General features: G+C 56.3%; 1 protein-coding gene and 1 long non-coding RNA gene across 3 annotated transcripts; both read right to left on the reverse strand.

Annotated features, from left to right (window-relative positions):
* Positions 1-1,421: 1,421 nt before the first annotated feature.
* Positions 1,422-14,692, reverse strand: DISP2 (dispatched RND transporter family member 2). 2 transcript variants are annotated; one of them, XM_058666066.1, is made up of 8 exons: positions 13,784-14,692; positions 7,803-8,129; positions 7,518-7,547; positions 7,231-7,354; positions 6,861-6,976; positions 6,552-6,679; positions 6,161-6,258; positions 1,422-4,925 (listed from the first exon to the last, which is right to left on the reverse strand). In XM_058666066.1, the coding sequence occupies exons 1-8, from the start codon at positions 13,897-13,899 to the stop codon at positions 1,671-1,673; spliced, it is 4,194 nt and encodes a 1,397-aa protein (XP_058522049.1). In that variant the 5' UTR covers positions 13,900-14,692; the 3' UTR covers positions 1,422-1,670. The 2 variants fall into 2 exon arrangements, with proteins under 2 accessions (XP_058522049.1, XP_058522048.1); XM_058666065.1 differs by having other exon boundaries at positions 6,552-6,694.
* A 3,032-nt stretch (positions 14,693-17,724) lies between these two features.
* Positions 17,725-19,810, reverse strand: LOC131480549 (uncharacterized). The gene is made up of 2 exons (XR_009245618.1): positions 18,902-19,810; positions 17,725-17,821 (listed from the first exon to the last, which is right to left on the reverse strand). It is a non-coding gene; the product is annotated as an uncharacterized LOC131480549 (long non-coding RNA).
* Between the last annotated feature and the right edge of the window lie 3,563 nt (positions 19,811-23,373).

The following is a 23,373-nucleotide window of genomic DNA, read 5'->3' on the forward strand; positions in this document are numbered from 1 at the left end:
GACAGGGGGAAGCCAAGTTGTGTCTGTGCCCCTTGGCCTGGCACCCACCAGAGTAACTGCTTTGCACCTGTTTTGCATCTTGGATTTCCACTCAGGATTCCTTGAAGAAAGGCTCCTCAAGGCACCGGACTGGAAAGTTGCTGGACTATACGATTGCTAAGATTCCCTCCTGGTCTGATACATGGTCTATCTGAAGCCCAGCTCAAGTCATTCCTCCTCCAGGAAGCCTTCCTGCTCATCTTGCCATGGGAATGGGAGCTCCAGAAGCAAGACGATGCCAGGCACAGGGCACCCTCTGTGATGTCTGAGTGTGGCAGGTGTCCCCAGCTGGAGTGAGCTCTCCCAGGGCAGATGCTCTGTCTTCCTTCAATACCTTGGTCACCTTGCCACATGCAAACAACGTTAAGCAGGTGTTCAGGCAACTTGCTGCTGTTGCCCAGAGTCACAGCGTTCATGCAGGTCAGACTCATGGCAGGGGTGGGAGGGAGAGCCAGTCTTCAGTCTGTTGAGTTCCCCAGAGAGCCCTGTCCTTGGAAGCAGGGGTAGGGGCCCTATCTGGGGAACAGCTTCAGATTCATGCACTCCCCTAGTAGGCAAGTTCCAGAGTTCCTCCCTCCACTGGATTCTGCTCCCCTCGGGAGCACACCTGGTGGGGTCCCTCCACACACTGCAGGTATTGAACCCCAGAGAACCAGAGCAGCCACAACACCCCACATGGGCATGTGGAGGGGAAACTTGGGGCGATGGAGAGGAGGAGCTGGGAGGATTTACTCAGAGACACTGGAGCAGGTGTGAGCAGTGCAGGGACAAGACAACGGCAGGGCAGTGGCCCTGGGGGCAGCCTGGGGAAGGTGCAGTGAGTCAGGAATACACTCTGCCATTGATGGCCACAGGGGGACAGTAGGACATGGGATAAACCAGTGACCTCCATCAGTCGCAGTGTCTTTACCTTGACATTGGAATGCAAGAAGCTGACCGGCTACAGGCTACTCTGCATGATGCAGTGACCTTTAGGGGCACTGAGAGGACCAGGGACACATGCACAATTGCTGTCATGTGCTAACATGGGACAGCACCCACACCTGTTTGCCCCCTGGGGATGCTCTGAGGCTGATAACCCCGCCCACCCACTGCTCACTCCCACAACCAGCTCCTCCCGGCCTGGTGACCATGAGGAGGGCAGGGCCATTCAGTACAGAGGCCTTGCAGGGCCATGCCCTGACCAAAAGCCCATAACAGGAATGAGACCTAGGAGGCTGTGGAGGATCTTGAGGGCCATGCTGGTCAGTGAGGCACCCCGACAGGATCCCGGGGAAGGGGTCCCTCAGCCTCCCATCATGGGGGATGGGAGCCAAGCCCTCCCATCTGACCTTTCCCCTTTCTAGAGGAGGGTTCCTGGCTGGTACTATAGGGGACACAGTCACAAGGGCAGCTGGGTGTGTCCACTAACGCTCTGCTTACTGAAGCCTCCAGATGAGAAGACCGAGTAGCAACCAGAGCCATGGCGGGAGCATTGGGCAGGGTTTCAAACCCTCAGCTGGTGGTGGGGTGGGCTGGGGGACCGTCCCCTCGTGGATTTGGGGTAAGACCTGGTGCTGCCCCTGTCCCAGCCTTCCCTGCCAGGGGTGAAGAGCCTGAGCCCTGGTGCAACCTCCCCTCAGGGAACTCTCTTAGCTGCTGTAGCCCGAGGTGTGGCTGCTGGGCCTGCGCAGCCAAACATCGGGCAGATCAGGTTGGCTGTTGGGCAACACCACGGGGCTGTCGTCTCCCAGCCCACCCCGGCCCTTCCAGGATGTGCTGCTCTGGTGGGAGGCAGGCAGTGACGGGTCATATACCGTCTCCCTCAGGGCCAGCCACAGGGTGTCCCGCTTCCCATTGAGCTGGCCCCGCTCAGGCACCGGCTGCTCAGTGTCATCCAGGTCGTCCGGGGAGGCGCCCGTAGAATCTGGCACACGGGCGCTGGGCTCCGAGGTGCTAAGGCAGGTCTCATCAGAGACGCTGAGCCCCTCCAGGGTGCTGGCTGAGGAACAGAGGCCATCGGGGAGCTCCTCGGCCTTAGGTTTGGGGGGTTGGGGTGGGGCTTCTGGGGGCTCCTGCAGGGGCTCATCTTTCTGCCCTTGGCACTCTGGCCTGGCTGGGGGCTGGGGTCCAGGGCCGGTCTGCTTGTAGGGGGAGGAGGTCTGCAGGGCTGGGCACTGGCTGAAGACTGCCTGGTGGTCCAGCAGCAGCTCCCTGGGGGAGACAGGGGCTGGCAGGGGCCGGGAGCAGCAGGAGCCATCATGTAGTGGCAGGTCATCTGAGAGCACCGAGGGCCGGTGGGACAACTTGCTGGTAGCCGTGCTGGTGTCAAAGCTGGGGCTGCGGCGCCGGGCCAGGGGCTGCAGCTCGTAGTGGTCTGAGCAGGACCCGGACCCCCCTCCCACTGAGCCCTGGCGAGGGTGGCCCAACTTCTCCCCAGCAGGATCCCCGGTTCCAATGTCCCATGGCAGATGGGCACAGGGCCAGAGGATCTGCCCACAGTTCTTCTCGGGCCCAAAGAAACAGCACAGGGACTGGAAGAAGAAGCTGGCGAAGCCGCAGCTGACACACTTGACCATCATAAGGATGATGCCCAGCTTGCGGTAGAGCAGCACCGTGGCTGGCAGCATGAGCACGCCGGCTGCAAACAGGGCCGCAGTGCCTGCGGCAGTGGCACGGCTGGTCTGACGCAATGAGAAGGCCACGCGGCTCAGGCGGTCAGGGTGTGGGCACAGGTGGTAAGAGATGCAGTAGTTGACGGTGAAGTCCACCGAGAGGCCCACGGATGCCGAGAGAAAGAGGGCCTCGGCAGTGTTGAGCTGCCACTCAAGCAGGACCAGCAGCCCCACGGTGAGCAGCACTGTGCCAGCCACGGCTGCCACGGAGAACAGGCTCAGCGGGACATTCCAGGTGCCCAGCAGCATGGTGGCGAAGGCGAGTGCCAGGGCCAGGCCCAGCACCACAGCCGGTTCTGTGGTCAGGCTGTGCTGCAGGCTGAACAGGTCCAGGTGGCTGGTAAACCACCCGCCACGGAGGCCCGGAGGGGCCAGGCCCAGTTCCAGGGCCAGCCAGCGGCTGACCTCGGTGTAGAAGTGGTGAATCTGGCTGTAGTCTGGGCTGTATTCAAAGTTGCTCTGGAACTGCAGGACCAGGGCAGTCAAGCCCCCGTGAGCGTCAAAACGAGGTCCCAGGTCGCGGGTGCCATTAGGGCCTTGCTCCAGAGCCATCATCTTGAGGCAGTGCAGGAAGAGCTGCGGGGCCCAGGGCAGGCTGGACTGGCCACAGCAGAGGTCGGGCCCCAGCCTGGCACAGCCAGGGCTCTCCATCCAGCGCTGCAGGGCCTCCACGAAGCACACCGTGGGCCAGCTCCCTGGCTGCGGGCCGAAGAAGCTCTGGTTCCGTGCGCTGTGACAGAGGGCCAGCAGCCAGCGCTGGGCATCGGGGCCGGTGGCAGAGAAGGTAGGGTCGCTCAGCAGGGAGCTGTTGCTGCGAGGGTCTAGTGGGTCGCCTGTGTCCACGGGCAGGACGCCCCACACCAAAACAACGGGCATGCGGCCACCTTTGCCCTCTGCGGGCTGCTCAAACAGGAACTGTTGGCGGTACTCGGCGTCGAAGCGCTCAAAGGGGTGGCTGGGCCGGAAGACCTGGCCACTGGGTGGCGACAGAATGGGCAGCTGCAGGCGCGGGCTGACGCCGCCGATGTAGGCTCCCCCTGCTGCCAGCGCGGCAAACCAGCAGATCCAGATGTAGCGGAACTTGATGACGCCACAGGGCAGCAGGCGTTGGAAGAGCAAGCGCGAGCCCATGGCGACTGCTTTGCGCAGGCCGCGGAGCCGCCGGTGTAATGCCAGCACCAGGCGTCCAGGCGCGCTGCGGCCCCACGGGCCCTGGGGCGCACAGCCGCGCGCCACATAGCGCTCGTGGATCACGGCGGAGGCGGGCAGCCAGGCCAGCGTGAGTGCCACGTGTGCCAGCACGGCTGTGCCCATGAAGAGGGCGAAGCAGCGCACGGCCGGCAGGTGGCTCAAGTAGCTGGCATAGAAGGCCGCGCTAGTGGTGAGGCCGGAGACCAGCAACAGGTAGCCGAAGTGGTGCATGGTGCGGGCCACGCGCTGCGCCAGCCCCCCAGAGGGCAGCTGATTCTTGCTGAGGCGCCACAGGTCAAAGAAGATGAGCGTGTGGTTGGCGCATACGCCGCTAAGCAGGATCAGGGCTGCTAGGTTGACGAAGGGGAAGTAAGCCATGCGGAAGGCCACGTGGTAAAGGAAGAAGGCCACCAGCAGGGAGCCCAGCACCCCCAGCAGCACCATGAGTGTGACAAAGAGCGAACGCAGGTAGAGGGCAACGCCGAAGAAGATGGCAGCCAGGGACAGCACAGGGTACACTGTATCCTGGGCCAAGTAGTGCTTAAGCAGCGCCTGCTTAAGTCCCAGGTCCATGCCCGTGATGGACGTGTAGTTGTCAGAAATCGCCAAGGGCATGAGCAGGCCGTCCAGGTAGATGTCCATCATGGAGGCCCCCTTCTGGGTGGGCAGGAACAGCAGGCTGTACTTGAGGGAGGGCACCTGATAGTCAGCAGTCTGGGGACTCAGGAAGTCCCGATCTAGCAGAAAGTGCAGGAGTTGGTAGATGGCACTGCTCTGTGTGCACTTGGGGGGAACCTGGGCGCAGCCTGCGGAGCGAGCATGCCTAGGGCCCAGACAGGAGGGCACTAAGGTTCCCCGGTGGTAGTAGAGGGCACAGGCCCGCAGCAGGAGCAGGATGCGGGCTGTGTCCGCTTCGGTGGTGTCCAGGCAGGAAGAGCGGTTGGAGAGCACGGCCACATAGTTGCCCAGAGACCAGCTGGGGCAGCACTCATTGGCTGCTGTCCGCTGGCACAGAGCCCCGAAGTGGGTGTGGGAGCGGATCTGTAGGGCACACACAGCAGGAGAGAGCTCAGGGAGGGGGTAGTTAGGGGAGGGTCTCTCTCACCTCCTTGCAGGTTGCAGCGCACAGGCAAGCAGACACTCAGACAGCCCTGCGGAACTGACCTTTGGGTCCCAGCCCAGTGCCACCAGCCACATCTCAACTCCATCAGAGAGCAGGCTCCGGGATGCTGTCCGAGGCTGTGGCCTGGACAACCCTGCCCTTAGGGGCCTCTACAGGTCACACATCCCAGGATGGGGGTGGAGAGGACGCATGTGGCAGCCACAGAAGGAATAGGGTCAGGGCTCTAGGGAGCTGGAAGCAAGAAATTAAACAAAGACAGGCCAGAACTTCCAGGGCGAGGGTCACTGCCAAACCCCATGTCCTGCCTGTATACAGAGGCTCCTTCAACCCTCTAGGGCCAGAGTTGTTTCCTTTTTAGGCCCCGTACCCGCCCCCCCCCCAGCTTTTCTCTCACCCTGCTGCTGATATTGTGATAGCTAGTGTAGTGCAGACAGCACTGACTCTGCCCTACACTAACTGGCTGTGTGGTCCTGGGCCCACAACCCCGGTGATGCCAACAGTAACATTATGGAATGCTTGCTGTTGCCTGCCTTTAGGCTATCCTCCCCTTTTCACCCATTCTACCTTGTCATCCCAACGTTCCCATGAAGAAAACACCATACACAGACAAGGAAGCACTGAGGTTAGGCAACCTGCCAGAAACCAGGCAGCCCTGGCCCTGGGTCTATGCCTATGCCTGCAGGACACTTGCTCTTGGCAGTATCTGGGCCTCAGGGGAAGGGGAGGCCTGGGCTGCCAAGTGGCTTCTCGCACTGTTTCTAGCAGGAAACCTTCCATCGTGGGTCCCACCAGCATAACTAGATGGATGCTGCTGGGACTGGGGAGAGCTGGGGCCTTGAAGTCTGCAGTGCCGGCTTCCTGGGCTGAAGCCTCTTTTTCAGGACTGGCCTTACTACCCCTTCCCTTGGCTCTGCATGAGTTCTCTTTGAGGCACCTGGATATTGGCTCTTCCAGAAACAGACCCTGAGGCCCCACCCCAACCTGAGGTCTCTTTCTCTTTCGGCAGGATTGCATCTGTTGTCTAAGCCAGGAACATGCTTCCCCAGCTGCTCCCCTACCCCCAGCAGTCCTGGCTCAGAGGGATTCTCTTGGGATTGGGTGCCATGTGTCCTCAGCTCTTCCATGAGTCCTGGCAGCCCCCCAGCCAGCTTACCTGGTCCTGCTCCATGCGACACATAGAATGAATGGCGTGCACGTTCCACAGGCTGCCCGATGAGGTGGACATGAATACCAGCTTTGCGTAGCTCTTTTCTGCAACACATCCCCACCCCGGAGCTAAGCCCCTGGGCCCCAGCTGTGGGGCCCACCAAAGGGAACATGCTTACCCTACTCATTCCCAGGACCATGTGACATTCAGACTCTCAGGAGCCAGAAACTGGTGCTGGCGGTATAACCTTGTCACTAAAGCACCCCCATCCCTACCCCCACCCTGCTTGACCCTACCTCCGAGCCATTACCCAGCCTCCTGCCTTCCTTCTCTCTGTCTACATTTGATTTGGGCCTGCCCATCCAATAAGCAAGGAGCTGGCCAAGCTGCAGCTTACCCGGAGGGCCACAGAAGAAGCTCTCCTCCTGCCTCTCCTCTGGGGGTTCCACCATCCTCCGAGAGCGCACGTTGTTCGCCTGGGCAATAACCCCGGGTGTGGGGCCCCGAGTGCCATGGGAGTTGGAGCTGAGACAGAGGGCACTGTTAGGGGTGGAGAGCTCAGAGGAGGCCAGAACCCACTCCCCAGTGAGCCCCGGCAAGCCCCTCTGTCCCTCTGGGGAGTCACCCTCCTGATGTCCCCTTGCTATAGACCCTGCTCTGCCTCCCTTTCCCACCAACCCATGGCGCGAAGATGGGAACCTGTTACCTGTTCTGCTCCAGGTCTGGGGAAAAGGAAAGCAGCTTCCTGGGGCCTGTGAGGGCCTGCAGTGCTCTCCAGACCATCAGCTTACGACCAATGTCGGTGTCCCTAGGCTCAAAGCCCTGGAGGAAGGAGGGCGAAGACACACAGGTGGGCAGAGCCAGTGCGCTCCAGCTGGGCCTGTCCCAGCTTTGCCTTTGTGGGTGCTTGGACTATAGGTGCATGATCTCTCTGCCATCTCCTCCAACCACCATTGCTACCCTTCCCCCGGATGGACCATGCCAACGCCACGCCAACTTCCCACCCTAGACCGAACACAAGCAGCTTGCCCCTGGGTGGCTGAGTGGGAGCTCCCTCCCTTCCCTGGGCCCCTCACCAGCAGAGGGTCAGAGAAGTCGGGCGGCCGGCTCCCCAGCAGTCCAGCCATGGTGCAGAAGAGGATGATGGCCAGGCACAGCAGCAGCATGGCCACTGGCCACTCGGCAATCAGCTGGGAGTAGCTGGGAAAGAGGGAGGGAGCCCTTCTGAGTTGGGGTTGGGTGTGAGAGCAGGGCTGGTAACCTTAGGGTGTACTGAGGGTGGGTAGGGGCAGAGGATACATGGAACAGAGCAAACTAGGCCTGTCATGGTCACCCCAGGGGTCCAGGGAAGGCCCAGGCCTACCTCTTTGGCATCTGGAAGGCCTGTTCCTGCCTGTAAAAGAAAAAAGACATCTGCTTGTCAGAGTCCTCGAGTGTGTGTCAGAGAGTAGCAGCGGCGGGGGGGGGGAGGTGCTGAGGGAGATGGTGGAAAATGATATTAACCTTTTTAGGATAGTGTGATGCCCAAGTGCCCACCCTTCCTTCCCACCCCATCTGGGGTGCCTTCTCCACTAGGGAAGGAAGGAGTGTAGTGCCTAGGGAATGAAGCCTTGCAGTGGCCGCTGATTGCCTGCTGGCTCTGGCTTACCTGACGGTGACCACGTGGTGTTGCAAGGGTGGTTTCCAGGCCCCATCGAGCTGGGAGGGAACAGGCGAGGAGCTGAAGCTGCAGCCATGGGAGCAGAGAGCTGTCTTGTCTCCCGGGCCTAGCAGAGAACTGCCCCCCTGGTAGTCTTGTGGCACCTGGGGATAGGCAAAGTGGGCAGGGGCCAAGGGGCCGGCTGGACCCACAGGCTGGAAGATGGAATTGGCATGTAGGGGTCCTGAGGAATTGGAGGGGTCCTCCAGGGGGCAGCTGTGGAGGGAACAGCTTCTCTCTGGGCTTGCTTCAGGGGCTACAGCCTTGATCTGGGACCTGTGGAGAAAAGGGAATTCAGGGTGGAGGACAGCGGTGGGCTGTCCCATGCCACAGCATTATTCAACAGGTAAAACAAGGAGACAAGGTTCAGGGTTGTTTTTGTACTAGTCCTGGGAGAGAGGTGAGACAGAGAGGGGTTTAGTCTGTACCCTTAGCCTATTTCTTGGTCTGCATTCCCTCATCCAATCATGTACTCATGCTTGCTGCATGTCAGGCACTGAGTCAGACATGGAACATGCTTTTCTAGAAATGATTTTATTTATTCCTTACAGGAATCTCACAAGGCAAGCATTGTCCTTGTTTTATAGGCTTTTTTTTTATTAATTGTTTATTGTTTTTACTTATTTTGGAAAGATAGAACTTCCATTTGCTAATTTGCTCCTGTAGACAGGCTGGGCCAGGCTGCAGGTTGCAGTGGGGAGCCAGGGATTCAATCCAGATCTCCCAAATGCATGGCAGGGACTTAACTACTGAAGCCATCATCTACTGCCTCTTAGGGTGCACATAAGCAGGAAGCTGGAATCAGTAGTGAAGCTGGGACTTGAACCAGGTACCCCAATATGAGATGTAGGCGTCCCAACCAGTAGCTTACCCACTAGGCCAAACAGCTATCTCTCATTCTATAGATTCAAAGACATGTTCAGTGAGAGATGGCCACTGGACCTTGAGTACAGTTCTTCCTAGTGGCAGTCCTGGCGCTTCTGTTTACTCTCTTGACAAGGATTTAGAGACTACCTGCTGGACCCTTGTTTCCACCTTAGAACTCTGAGCTTTCTCACCCCTTCCCCTTGGTGGCTTTCTCCCAGTTAATTGCCCATCTTTTTACTTGTCCCTGACTACTCTCTAAAATAGTCATCCAGTACATCTCTACCCCTTTCCATACTTTATCTTTTTAAAAACATTTTTCTAAAGCAAATACTAGAGAGTTATCATATGTCTCAAAAGTTTTTTCTTTTTTTTGGGGGGGGAGCCCGGCGGCGTGGCCTAGCAGCTAAAGTCCTCGCCTTGAAAGCCCGGGATCCCATATGGGCGCCGGTTCTAATCCTGGCAGCTCCACTTCCCATCCAGCTCTCTGCTTGTGGCCTGGGAAAGCAGTTGAGGACGGCCCAAAGCTTTGGGACCCTGCACCCGCTTGGGAGACCTGGAAGAGGTTCCAGGTTCCCGGCTTCGGATCGGCGCAGCACTGGCCGTTGCGGCTCACTTGGGGAGTGAATCATCGGACGGAAGATCTTCCTCTCTGTCTCTCCTCCTCCTCTCTGTATATCCGGCTTTCCAATAATAATAAAATCTTTAAAAAAAAAAAAAGTTTTTTTTTTTCAGTCGAAAAACAGACAGATATCTTTCATCCTCTGAGTCACTTCTCCAAATGCCTGTATCATAACCAGGACTGGGAGAGGCCAAAACCAGGAACCCAGAGCTCAGGCTGCATCTCCTTCATGGGTGGCAGAATTCCAAGTACTTGGGCCATTACTTGATACCTTCCAGGTTGTACATTAGCAGGAAGCTGGATTGGAAGTGCAGGGGCCCAGACAAAAACAGGCATGCTGGTATGGTTAGGAAGCAACATAATGGGGTGATGGCTCAATGGCTAAATCCTTTCCTTGCAGGTGCCTGGGTCCCATATGGGCACTGGTTTGTATTCTGGCTGCTACAGTTCCCATCCAGCTCCCTGCCTGTGGCCTGGAAAAGTAGTGGAGGATGGCCCAAAGCCTTGAGACCCTGCACCTGTGTGGGAGACCTGGAAGAAGTTCCTGGCTCCCAGCTTCAGATTGGCTCAGTTCTGGCCAGTGCAGCCACATGGGTAGTGAACCAGCCAATGGAGGATCTTTTTCTCTGTCTCTCCTTCTCTCTGTAAATATGACTTTCCAATAAAAATAACTAAATCTTTTTTAAAAAGTAACTTAACTACCCTCCCTACCTCTGTCGTGTTTCTCACCCGTCTCTCATGTGGTATTTGAATGGTGGGAGAACAGGAGCCTGATGCACTAACTCATCTCTATCTTCAGTGTATTGAACGACACCATGCACACAGAAGATGCCCAGGGAGTGCTGCTGCTGGGTGCTAACCTGGCCACTGAGAGTGGGGCTAGCACGAGTAAGACCCAGTCCTCGCCCTGTAGGCATTCACAGGGGGCGAGACGTGGACAGGCCTGCATTCTGAATGGTGTGAGACAGGAAATCACAGAGTGCTGAGGGAGCCCGGAGAGGGTCGGACTGTGACAGGGATGGGGATGGTCAGGCAGTTTTGTGAAGGAGACTGCTGCCTCTCCACCATCCCTGTGGAGGGTTATGCATAGAGCAGGTTTACCTTGTAAATATGCGCATAGTCGGGGAGGGGCATTGGAACCCCCATGGAATAGGCCATGAAGGAATCAGCAAAGAATTCATCTCTCCATGCTGCTCACCAGGGCAGCACTCTGCACACAGACCCAGCCCTGCTCCTACAGTCCTGGAGGAGATGCAGTGTCTTCTCAGAGGCAGGACTGCCACATGCAGGCTGGGCAAGGTTGGCTACAGAACAGAATTGAGGCCAAAAGGTCCCAGGCTGGGTTTCCCTGGTAGAGCCTTATTTCTTTTCTCCGGTCCTGTCTGGCTCACCAGGTCTCCCAGAGCTTGCGTAGCTCCCATGGGAGAGCCAGGGCTCAGCAGAGCCAATCCCAGCGTCTAGCCCTTCCTGCAGCAGTGTTCAGGGAGCTGGGGACTGGAATTCCAGCCTCAGCGGCAGGGAGACATTACCCACGGTGGCTGAGTTCTGCCCACAGAGGAGCAGGGTGCCTCTAGAAAGCTGGCCTCACAGTCTGGGATGGGATGACCCTCCAGCACAAAATCAGTAACAGTGGGGGAGTGGGCTCCTGACTGCATCACCCTTTAGTTTTGGAGCCTCAGGAAAGACACATGAATTTGAACATTAGCATCCTCTCTATGGAGGCCGTGGTGACGCAGTCCATCTCTCAGGCTTGATGAAGCTTACATATGTGAGGGGCCTGACGGGAGCCTGGCACAGGAAGACATGTTTGTTTCACACTCAGGGCTGTGGGGAGCGGGTGCCTCAGAAGGGCATTTGCATTTCCAGCTTGTCCTCTTGGTGCTTTAGGTAATGCAACCTCCATTTCAGAACTTCACACACATTGAGAATCTCACTCTGTATTAAATTATCAGGGCTTTCCTTGTGTGTGCGTGTGTGTGTATGTCTGATCCAAAAGTGGCATCAAATTTTGCCCTCATGATCTGAATCACTGCAGCATGTAGAAAAATAGCAATTTGACCAATGTTGTTTTAAAGCAAGGTTTCAAATGACTGCATGAAGTTGCTGATGTCCTGGCAGATAAGGAACTCTGTAGGCCAGTCCCTGCGGGCCAAAATAAAGCTGGGTGAATGTCTCTCTCTCTTTCTCTTTTTAGCACTTGCCATGTGCTTGGACTGTGCTTGATCTGGCTTGGGTTCTGAAGGTATGAGGATGATCACTCAGCCTTCACTCCCCTCCATTCTGAGTTAGGAGAATGGGCAGCCAGGGTGGAGATGAGGAGCTCATTCCAGCTGCCCACAGCCTGAGAGCAGCACTGAGCACTGGGCTTGTCCTGGGAGCCAGACCCCTATTTGCAGAGGTGGTTTCCTGTGTCAGGTGAAGTAAGCACTTCCAAGGGTGCTGGAAGAAAGTGAGAGCCCTTAGTCTGCCCCCTCCTTAATTGGCTTCCGCTCGAGGGTGACCCTCGCTTCAATCAGTTTGCTTCCACTGGTGTCTCCCAGGCCCCAGCTCTTTCCCATCAACTCATTCTGGTCTTTTTCAGGGACCTAGGATCAGCTGCCCCCAATCTCCTCTTCCTTGACAGTCCCACCATTCATTTTCAATGCAGCAGAATTTGAAACCTTCCGTGTTCTATTTGCTGTAGATCCAGGCCTTTTTCTCAGCCTTTCCAATGAAAAATGCCAGCCTCCACGCCTCTCATAAGGAAAAACATTCTCCTGCCAGCCCCTGCTGCCCACGGCTCTCTGGAGACCCCAATAACCACAAGCAGTTAAGCACCCTGGGCCTGGCTTCCCCAGTTCCCTCTCAGTTCCACCTCTGATTGGGATGAGTAACTTTCTGGGCTGCCTGCCTGGGCCTGCTGGCCTGGCAGCCAAACGACCAAGAAGACAGGCAAGCGGGCAGGGGGTGCAGAGCAGTGCTGCAGACCTCACAGAGCAGGCCAAAGCTCCAGTCAGCAGGGCCTGGCTGCCAGCACCCCAGACACACGGCCCAGCTTGGCTCATCCAAGTCCATCTGCAGGCTCACCGTGCAGGGGCCAGCATGGATGGGGAGCAGCTCAGCTTATACCATCCGGAAAACAAGAAGGTCATTTTAAAAACACTGAACTGGTCTCTGCAGCATGTGTGCCATCAAACTCAGCATGAGCATTTCTGCTTTCTGAGTCAGGTTCGAGTCCCTGTGTCCCTGGCCTCTAGGGAAAGGAGGAACTGGGGTCCCAGAGAATTTCTGTAAAACAGCAAGTGTTGTCTGGGCCTGGAAAGGACTGAGCCTGGACAACGTAAATGTATCCAGGGTACAAAGCAATACAGGGTACTCCGCTCTCCTGGTCTTGCCCTGGCCTTGCCCCATCAGCAGCCTCTCAGGCTGTGGCTCCAGACTGGCTCCAGTCCCCCTTGGGGAAACAAATCCACCCTGGGGATCCCTCTGCTGAAGAGGCCTTTGTGCCTTTCACCTTCCTGGGTTCTGGGGTCACGGCGGAGGGGAGTAGCTCTCCACACTTGTGGGGCTTTCCTTGTCTCCGAGGGCCAGAACTACACTGTAACTGGGGCAGTCTGCAGACAGCATCCAGCTCTGCTTTTTACCTGTCAATAATTCTTTTTTCTCCAGTCCAGGCAGGAGAGAGCCATGTCATGTCTGAGGAGGGGCTTTGGGGGATGTAGAGCCAGACAGGCCACAGGGATTGTGGAGCCTCATACATATGGTGCGTAAAGGGGCAGGCCAGAGACCCTCAGTGGGTCTTCCTGTCCCACTAGCAGCTCTTTCGGGGGTAGCTGTAGACCCCGAGGGTCTGTGCCTCAGAGCCGGCAAGCTTAGCCGCCCCTGGGAACAGCAGTGGCCAACCACACACGCAGGGACACCAACCCACACACAGCCACAGCCCCCGGGGCGATGCAGGGATGGCCAGCGACCGACAGAGCTCCTGACGTGGTTGCCCTCCCCTCCCCAAGATACCCGCCTGGGCCAGCCTCGCATCAGCCGAACATGCGCGTCTCCGTGCACACTGACATGCTGGACCCGTACTGAGGTTGCTGCGGGCTTGGGGCATCCTGAACAGACGCAGGGCCAGGACCTGGGGAGGGCAGGGGGAGCGGGAGGCCAAGGGCGCGCGCACAGGGGCATGGGGCCTTTGAGGCAAGGTACGGAACAGTGGGTGGGGCAGGTCCCCCCACCCCGAAAGGCAGTGGGCGCGATCGGATGCCAGCACCCTAAGTGGGTCGGGGAGCAAGTGAATAGACCCAGCAAGACGAGGGGGCGGGAAGGGAGGCCGGGAACGTGATGGACCCCCGCACCCCCAACCCCCGCCCCAGGCAGGGGTATGAAAGGGGTGACATACGGCGGCTCCTGGGGCTACCTGTGGGGGGAGGGGAGGGGCTGGGCAGGTTTGCGAGCTGGGTCTGCGTACCTGTCCGGGGAGCTGCCGTCTGGAGCCAAGCGTTCCTCTTCGGGCCGCTGCTTCCCTTCCGGACCCGGGCCTGAAGCCCGTCCACTGCCGCCGCTGTTGCACCGACCGCGGTCCATGCCCGTGGGCGGCGCCGCTGTCCGGGCGCTGGTGCTGAAGCGGCGGCGGCAGCAGCGGCGGTGGTGGCGGCGAACTCGTGCGCAGGCGTCAGCTCCCAAGGCCGGTCGCTGGGCGGGACTGAAAAGTAGCCCAACCAATGCGCGTGGCGCCGGGGCCGGGCGCAGCTGGCCAGAGGGGCGGCGCCTCGCGATGCTGCAGCCCGGCTGTCAGGGAGCCCGCGGCGCTGGCGCGGTGGTCGCCTCCGCCCTGCTGGTCTGGCTTAGGCTGTCGGCCCCCGGCCTCTCTCAGAGCCTCGCAGCTCAAAAAACAGAGGAGGATACAGGCCTGAGCTTCGTGGGGCCTGACACCGAGGGGCTGACATGGCGGGCGCCCTCCTAGCCTCCCTAGTGAGGCCAGGCATCAGCTTCTACCTGGAGCAGACTTCCGAGAGTGGGGACAAGAGAGGGAGAAGGCAGACCCTTGAGATTCCCCTGGTGCTCTCACCTCAGCCTGGCAGGAACCCAGGGTTTGCCACCTTCGCCAGGACGCTTGCTGGCTCCGGTTCTTGGAGTGAGGGTGGGGGGTCGCTGGGAGGATGTGTAGGGTAGAGCACATCTGGGTGTGATGGCCCCTGGATGGACCTGGCTGGAGAGTGGCATAGTCAGAACCGAGAGGACATGATGCCTGGGGGCCCGGACAGGATATGGTGTTCGTGTAGGCCGGAAGGGCCTGGCCTGGGTTCAGGGGGAATGCCTTGGCTGAAGGCATCAGGCTGGGAAGAGTTGGAGTTCAAGGGGAATTTGGACTGTAGTTTCCTTGAGATGTGTGCTAATAACCATCAGTACAAGGCACCACCAGTGACAGAGGATGACTCTGGATGGACCAGTGGGAGAGCATGGAGAAGTTGGTAGGTCTGCCCTGAGCCACGTTCGGGTGGGTTGGAGAGGAAAAGAGCCAGCTGCCACATGGTTGCCCATTGGGCAGGCCCGTGTGAAGAGAGGGAAGACGTCTTCTCTTCTTAAGAGGCCCTAGGGGATCACAGAGGTGGCAGGGCTGCTGCTGGCTTGCAGGGCTTGAAACTGGAGGTAAGACACACTTGACTTGAGGCAGGAGACAAAGACTTGAAAAGTTTAAGGAATTTAGACAAACCTGGGTGGTAAGGGGCCATGGAAGACTTTCACTGAATGAGATGTGCAGATGGCCCATCAGCTCTGGGAAGGGGGCAAGGGAGGTGACCAGGCCATACTTGAGGTGCCTTGATGGGAGGGGGACGGAGTGGTAAGGCAAACAGACCTTATATGGGGAACTGCATGCTGTGGACGCCACTGTGCCCCACGTCAGACAGCCAGACTGCATGCCCTATTTCCACCATGGGGGAGTCAGAGGCACTGGGCCCCCCAAATGCCAGGACAGATTTGAAAGAAGACAGGCTCTCTGATGACTGGGATATGGCCTTCTGCAGGCTATTTATTAGGAAGACAAAATTGCCGAGCGGACCACCAGCCGGCTCCATGGGTTGATCTGCTCAGGTGCCTCCTCTTCTGGCTTGTTTGCTTCTGTCTCCTCAATGGTGTGGACCGTGGTGGTGGTGGTGGTGAGGATCATGGCCATGAGGAGGGTGCGGGCCAGGAGGGTGTCCTGGGCCATGGCCAGGAGGGTGGTGTCCACCGGGCTTTGGGGGATGCCCTCCTTGACAATGTCCTGGGCCATGGCCAGGGGGTAGCCCACATTGACCCGGAGGATGGCCGCCAGCACAGTGTCCCTGTGGAGAACCAAGCAGACAGTGAGTCAGAGGTTAATGCTAACTGATCTGAGATTAACTCTCCCTCTGCCCACCTCCCCAGGGGACTCAGGATTGCTGGGCACCAGCAATGGGCTGTGGTGGTGGGCTGGGCAGCAGGGCAAGTAAGTGACAAGTGAGTGAGTGTGGCCTCCTTTGCCTTGAACCCAGAGCAATGAGCAGACAACAGGGGGAAGACTGGGCTGCTTCTCTGCATGCTGGCTGCCCTTCCCTGCACATCAGCTAGTTTGTAGCTAGACAAAGCATGAGCCCTCTGCCCAGAGCACCTGCAGGGTGATTTGAAGCTTTGCCACACTGTTGTGCTAAGACTCATTAGATGTAGCAGCAAGGATGAGGCTGAAGGAAGCAGGGGAGGACTAGGGGGCCAGGGGCAGGGAAGCCAGGAGGCTGGATCCACTGGGACACAGGAGCCAAGGAAAAGGAAGTGTGTGTTTGTGTGAGAATGGGTGTGAGCTCATGATGCTGAACAGGTGCCAAACCCAAGAAATCAAGAATAATAATTGGGGCTGGTGCACTAGCTCAACACGCTAATCCTCTGCCTGCTGGCTCCAGCATCCCATTGGTACTAGTTCCCGTCCCAGTTGCTCCATTCCTGAGCCATCTTCCTGCTTATGGCCTGGGAAAGCAGCAGAGGATGGCTCAAGTCCTTAGGCTCCTACACCTATATGGGAGACCCAGAAGAAGCTCCTAGCTTCAGGGTTTGGATCAGCTCAGCTCTGGGTGCTGTGGCCTTTTGGAGTGTGAGCCAATAGATGGAAGACCTCTGTCTGTGTCTCTCCTCTCTGTAAATCTGCCTTTAAATTAAAATATAAGTAACTCTGAAAGAACATAATGAGACGTAAATGCCTGGTCGGGGTAGACCAATGCTTGGCATGCCTCCATTCCGTGTCCCAGTCCTGCGGGCTGAGCTCCAGCTCTGCTTCTGATTCCCGAGGTGGCAGGTGATGGCTTAGCTACTTGGGTGCCTGCCACTCATGTGGGATTAAGTTCTAGACTCCTGGCTTCAGCCTAGCCTGATCCTGCCTATTGTGAACATTTTGTCTGTCTTACTGCCTTTCAAATAAAATAAAGAAATAAAAATCTTGGGCCTGGCATGATAGCCTAGTGGCTAAAGTCCTCGCCTTGCTTGTGTCAGGATCCCATATGGGTGCCGGTTCTAATCCTGGTGGCCCCGCTTCCCTTCTAACTCCCTGCTTGTGGCCTGGGAAGACGATCAAGGATGACCTTGGGAGCCTGCACCCATGTTAGAGACCCAGAGGAGGCTCCTGGCTCCTTGCTTTGGATCGGCTCAGCTCCGGCTGTTGCAGCTACTTGGAGAATGAAACAATGGACAGAAGATTTTCGTCTGTCTTTCCTCCTCTCTGTATATCTGACTTTCTGATAAAAATAAAATAAAAATCTAAAAGAAAGAAAGATCTTTTTAAAAAGTATCACTCCATTATTAAAAAAAGAAAAAAAGTCAAGTGAAAAGCCTGGCCTGGGAAAAGTGCAGTTTAAGCTTCTGTCTTGGCTGGACCTGCTTCTGAGGCTCCAAGACCAGCAAGGTTTTGTTTGCTTCTTGTTGCAGGGCCAGGGAAGAGAGACACACTTCACTTCTGTGCTCAGACACTGGGGGATCTGGGGCCCCTTTTAAAGCCAGGCTGGGGGTGGGTAACTCCCAGGTTACTTCTGCCCCCATGACTCTTTTTGAGGTAGAGGTCACAGATCCAGGCCTAGGAGCTGAATCTGCTGGGTGGTGGGAGGAGGGAGAGAGGGCAATCTTCAGAGGGCCCCACGCCATTGGGAGCGAGCCAGCCACCCAGCAATGCCATGGGGTTAGGCAGGAAGGCAGAGAATCAGGGACAGGCGGGGAAGCAGCGGGAGGGAGGACCGGCTGCTGGGCAGGGAGGGGGTGTGAGGAAAGGAGGAGGCAGATGGGAAAACAGGAGAGATGCCAAGGAGAAGGCTGAGGCAGCAGAGGTGGGTGCATGCGGCATTGTGCCCCACCCCCCACCGCCGCCTCCTGGGGCCCGGGGCCTGAGCCTGCTCTCTTTTCTTCATTTGGGGGAGTGGAGGCCGCTTGTAGAGCATCTAGGTTGGAGGCTGGGGTCCAGAGGACACAGCAAGAGAGCGGAGGACTGGACAACTTCCTACCTTGGGACCTGTGGGAGGGAAAGGGTTTTGGTCATTTTGTTCTGTGTTGAAAACACCTGGCTCCTGCCTGACACTTTTAATCAACCCCTCCATCCCCTTCCAGCTCCTCAGGTTCGGCCACTTGCCTGACAACCATGCCATCATTCACTCTCCCAATGACAGGTGCATATTGAGATCCAATGCAAGTACATCTGTGTGCAGAGGCTGGTTCCGGGCACCCCACCCCAGCCCGGGTGGCATGGGGCCAGCAGGTGGCATGAGGCCAATAAGGGGTATGTATTCCTGACCTTGCCCTGTCTGTCCTCTGCCCTCCCAACCTGGGCCGAGTCCTGCAACCCTGAGGGAGCCACACGCAGAGGCAAACTCTCTTCTTCTGCTTCCGCTTCCAACACACGGGCCCCACCAAGTCCCCTGTCTGCCTCTCACATTCTGCTAAGCCCCCAGAGAGATTTGCTGACTCCGCCTTCACACACACACACCCGAGCCTCTGCTCCCAGCTCTAGGCCTTTGTGCCTGCCTCCTGCCCCTCGGAACTGTCTCTGGCTCTGCCCGTGCCACCTCCCTTTGGGAAATCCTCCTTGCTGGGGGCCTGTGGGCTCATTTCTGCCATGACCAGCTGAGCAGGTTCTGAATTGCTCCTTTGAGGGCCCTCGCCTGCTTCATCCTAAGCCTGAGGTGATCTTTAGTCCCCTTTGTGTGTGTGTAGGGTGGGGGGAAGTGCGAAGGCACAGCTGCTGAGAGCTAGGTTTGGGCTCCAGACCTGGTGGTACCTCTGTGGCCTGCCCCTGGATGTGACCCTCCCAACTTCTACAGTCCCCTGTGTGCAACCAGAGAAGCACCTGTCTGTTGTACTCCTGAGGTCAGAGGCTGGATGGGATGACAGATGGTGAACATATCCCCTAGGGTGGACACTGCTACAGCAGCTAAGGCCCTACCTCCGCCTTCACACACACACACACACACACACACACACACACACACACACACACAGATTTTGGCAGGTGCCGTCTGGCTGACTGCCCATCCTCCTCTGTTTTCCTTCCTCTCTTCCTCTTTCATCCCCTTGGTCCCCCAGCCTCCATGCTTACCTGGGTGCATCTTTTATGGAGCAAGAGCAACTAGCGAGTGAAGCAAGGAAAACCTGCAGGTCAACAGATAGCATCTCAGTTGGCTGTAATCGAAATCCCCATCACTTTCCCTCTTCCCTCCCAGGGATGCATACATGCAATTTCTTCAGTGCATGGAAGCATTCAGACTGTTCCCTCGGGCTTGGTTTGGCACCCAGTGTGGAGCTGGCATGCCAGGTGTCAGGCCCAGGTGTTAAATGGATACCGTGGATGGGTCTCCTGTACAGTAAGCAGATGGCGACAAGCCAGTCCCAGGTGTCAGCCCCTAAACGCTGGACTCCTGAACCTGATACCCCCACCCACCTTCAGCCTTAGAATCATGTGTTATTTTAGTAACCCTTGAGCTGATTCCAATCACGTTAATTATTAACGTTGTGTGCCTGTGTGTGCCAGGTCTTGGTACCATCTGTCCCTGGGTGAACAACTGACCCAGAGATGGGAGACTGGTGCCCCCAGGCAGGCAAGGGCAGAATTGGGGTGATGAGCAAGGGTCTCTGGTCACCTAACAGTGTCTGTGGTCTTTATTCCTGCAGCCCAAGTGAGTAGAAATTCTGCCAGGGTCCTAGATGCTTGTTCCTTCCTCTTTATACCAGGAAACTGGGGGTCTGAGCCAATTTGTCATTTGTCTGTAAGGTTCTCATTAGATGAAGGTCTGGTTTCATCTTACTTGGTTTTGCATGCAAGATACAAGAGATAACCCAGAGTGGACCCAGTGCACACACACCATGCTCATTTTCTTATCTGACTCTCAAATCAGAACATAATACGAGAACCAGGACTAAACACTTGCCCCTGCAGGGCTCTCTGATACACAAAGGCACCTGTTGCTAGGGTTACCACCCCTCCCCCATAGGACAGTCCGAGCTGCTTGTCAAAGGGGCTGCTCCTTGTCCCACAGACATTCAGTTGGACTCAGCCTCAGAACTATGCCCACAGTCCTTCTTATCCCTCCCCCTTCCACCTTAAGTATCGAGGCTGTTAGGAGACAACTGGTTATGGACTTGGGGGGAGGGACGGGGGAAGAAACCATCAGCTCCCTGCTCATGTGCCTGGGAGAGCAGTGGAGGATAACCCAGGTGCTTGGGCCCCTGCCACCTATGTGGGACACCTAAATAGATTTCCAGGCACTTCGTTTCCACTTGGCCCAACCCTGGTCATTGTGGCCAATTAGAAAATGAACCAGTGAGAAGATGGAAGATGCATTTTCCTCTCCCCTCTCTCACTCTGTCTTTCAAATCAATCTTAAAACAAACAAACAGGCAAAAAGCCCTCAGGATTTTCAGGATCTGGATTAGAAGAAGGAGAAAAAATAGCCCTGGAACGTTCAGGGACAGGAACTGGCAGCACTGGCCTGGACCTCATGCAGTCCCTGCAACCCTTGGCTAAGGCCCTCTGCCTGGCATGGCGGAGGCTGCAGACCAATTAGGACCAAGGTTGGAGATGTGCAGGGGCCGAGCCCAGGGGTGTGCACAGCGCAGACGGGTCGACATGCCGGGAGATACACAGCCACCCAGCATCCAGACACGTTGTACTGACAAGAGACAGCGCTGGCAGATGCATGACACCCACACAGACACGGAGGCACAGGGAGCAGCTCGGTTCAATTAGAGTGCACACACCCTTCTCAGAGAGACCACACGCTCACAGTCACGTACCACATGCCGCAGAGCCCCTGCTGCCCTCTGCCCACAGCTTGCTGCTTACCTGAGAGTGCGGAGCTGAGGTGGGAAGTGTGAGGTGCTGTCTGTCCTAAGGTCTTATTTGTATGCAATTGGGAGGGGCCAGGATGAGTCATGTGCACTGGAAGGTCATGGGCAGGGGCGGTGGCTAGGTGGGGATGGGGGCAATGAGGAAGGATAAACTAATCCTATCTGTGTTATCTGCAAAGGGCCTTAGAAGTAGGATGTGGGTGGGGAAGGGCAGAGTAGGGAACAAACTATTAGCAGACTCATCTGTAATGAGATGCTATATAATCAAGGTGGGGTCCCCAGCCACAGGGAGCTCCCACTGAAAGCCAAGCTGTGCAGGGACCACTTCCCATGCTGCTTCTGACACATGCTAACCCCCCAGCCAGACTCCTACAGCCTTCACCAGCCCAGCAGGTGAAGGAAGAACTAATGCCTTTAGTGGAAGACCTGGTGGAGTTCTGGCCTGGGGGTCCAGTGAGATCCTGGGATTCTGGCCTGGGAGTCCACTTCAAGGTGAGGCCAGACAGGGGGAAGGGAGTGAGTGGTTTTGGAGTTCAGGCTGCAGCTCCTTTCCTACTGCAGAGTCTGTGAGCCCCGTGTTCTTTGCCACAGTCGAGGAACTCTGACCCCTGCCTCCCCTGGCATCCCTGCTGCCAACTGCCTCCCCTGGCATCCCTGCTGCCAACTCTCCTGCCTCCGGGGACTGCTCCCACTGGACTCTGTGCTCCTCCAAGGAGAGCACCTGTGATGGCTCTTAGTCACCTGGCCCTGGGAAATCTTCCTGGCTGTCAGCAGGTGCCCCATAAAACCCTTGGTGATTGAATAAGGGCAGGAGTCAGTTATTGTGGGGTAATAACCAGCTCTGGTTGCTATGGTAGATGTTTGTACTTAGTCTTCTCTCTCTTGTTTATACATTACATTCTTTTTTTAAGATAAAGGAAGGGATCTTCCATGGTCTCAGGCCCCTACTTCCACGCCACTCCCCACTCTGGCTGCCCTGGCAACATGGTGCCTGACTGTGCTACCTCCATGGCTTCTGTCTGCAGTGAGGCACAGGGGCTTGGCTGTCCAGGGCAACAAGAGAAGCAGACACAGCAAACCCAGCCCTGCTTCCACAGTTGCTGTCAAGACTCTGGGGGAGCTCACTGTGCTTGAACTGCATTGAATTAATTACTTTTTATTCATTTAAGAGACAGCGCTCCCAACTGCTGGCTCACTGTCCAAATGCCCACAGTCAGGGTCAGAGCTAAAAGCCAGAAATGCAGTCCAGGTTTGTCAGGGACAGGGATTCATTTCCCTGGGCCATCACCACTGTCTCTGAATCTGCAGGACAGGAAGCTGGGATCAGGAGTGGGAGCCAGGAATGGAACTTAGGCACTGCAGTATGTTTATCTTAGCTGTGTCCTTATGGCTGAGACAAATGCCTGCTCCCTAGATTAATTTATCTTATTTGAAAGAGTTACAGAGAGAAAGAGGGAGAGACAGAGAATTTTCCATCTACTGGTTCCCACCCCAAATAGCTGTAACAGCGGGGGTTGAGCCAGGCCGAAGCCAGGGACCAGGAGTATCTTCCAGGTCTTCTACATGGGTGCAGGGGTTCAAGGGTTTCACCCATCCTCTGCTGTCTTCCCAGGTCATTAACAGGGAGCTGAATGAGAAGTAGAGCAGCCAGAACACAAATCCATGCCTATATGTGATGCTGGCATTGTAAGTAGTGATCTTAAAACTACATCACAGGGCTTGGCAGCGTGGCCTAGTGGCTAAGGTCCTCGCCTTGATCCCATATGGCCGCTGGTTCTAATCCCGGCAGCTCCACTTCCTCTCTATCTCTCCTCCTCTCAGTATATCTGACTTTGTAATCAAAATAAAAAATAAATCTTTAAAAAAAAAAAAACTACATCACTATATCACATGTAGTGGAAATGTATTCAGTAGTAAAAAGGAATGAGTTATTTATACAGGTAAAACCTAACTGAATCTTAAAATAACTAAAATAATTGTGTAGAGTGAAAGAAACTGGACATAAAGAACATATGCTATATAATTTTATCTGTGAAATCTGTATAGTTCCAGAACACATGAACATGGTAACGCAGGTGGCCAGGGAACAGGGTGGTGGCAGTGAGGAAGGAACGGGAGAAGCCATTAGAGGAGCCCAGAGAGGGAACTGGCCACATGGCACAGAGGGCTAAGTCACTCCTTGCGATGTTGTCATCCCATACAAGAGCTCCAGTTTGAGTCCCACCTGCTCTGTTTTTGTACCAGTTCCCTCCTAACACACCTGAGAAATAGTGCTTGGGTCCCTGGCACTCAGATGCGAGTCCTGGATGGTGTTCTGGGCTCCTGGCTTTGGCCTCCCCAAGCCCTGGCCACTGCAGCAATTTGGGGAGTGAACCAGCAGATGGAAGATCTTCTGTCTCTCCCAGTGTCTTCCTGTCTCATTGTCACTGTCTATCAAATAAACAAAATTTTAAAAAGAGAAAGCGCAGGGAATTTGGGGATTATGTTTTTTACCTTGATTATGTTGATGGCTTCAGGGAGCATGCATAAAACAAAGCATCAAATTGTACAATTGAAATACACTTAGTACTTCAGTTACAGCTATAAAGGCAGAGATATGAGACATATCAGGAAATGGTGTGTAAAATGATCAGAGGGGTAGGCAGGGAAGGCCAGGGTGTATCTGTCTGTTTGGGCTGGTTTTATAGTATCACAGGTCTCCAATAAACTGTTGGATGTGTGATT

The sequence above is a fragment of the Ochotona princeps genome, chromosome 6 (genome assembly GCF_030435755.1).
Source record: "Ochotona princeps isolate mOchPri1 chromosome 6, mOchPri1.hap1, whole genome shotgun sequence".
In the NCBI taxonomy this organism is placed as follows: Eukaryota; Metazoa; Chordata; class Mammalia; order Lagomorpha; family Ochotonidae; genus Ochotona; species Ochotona princeps.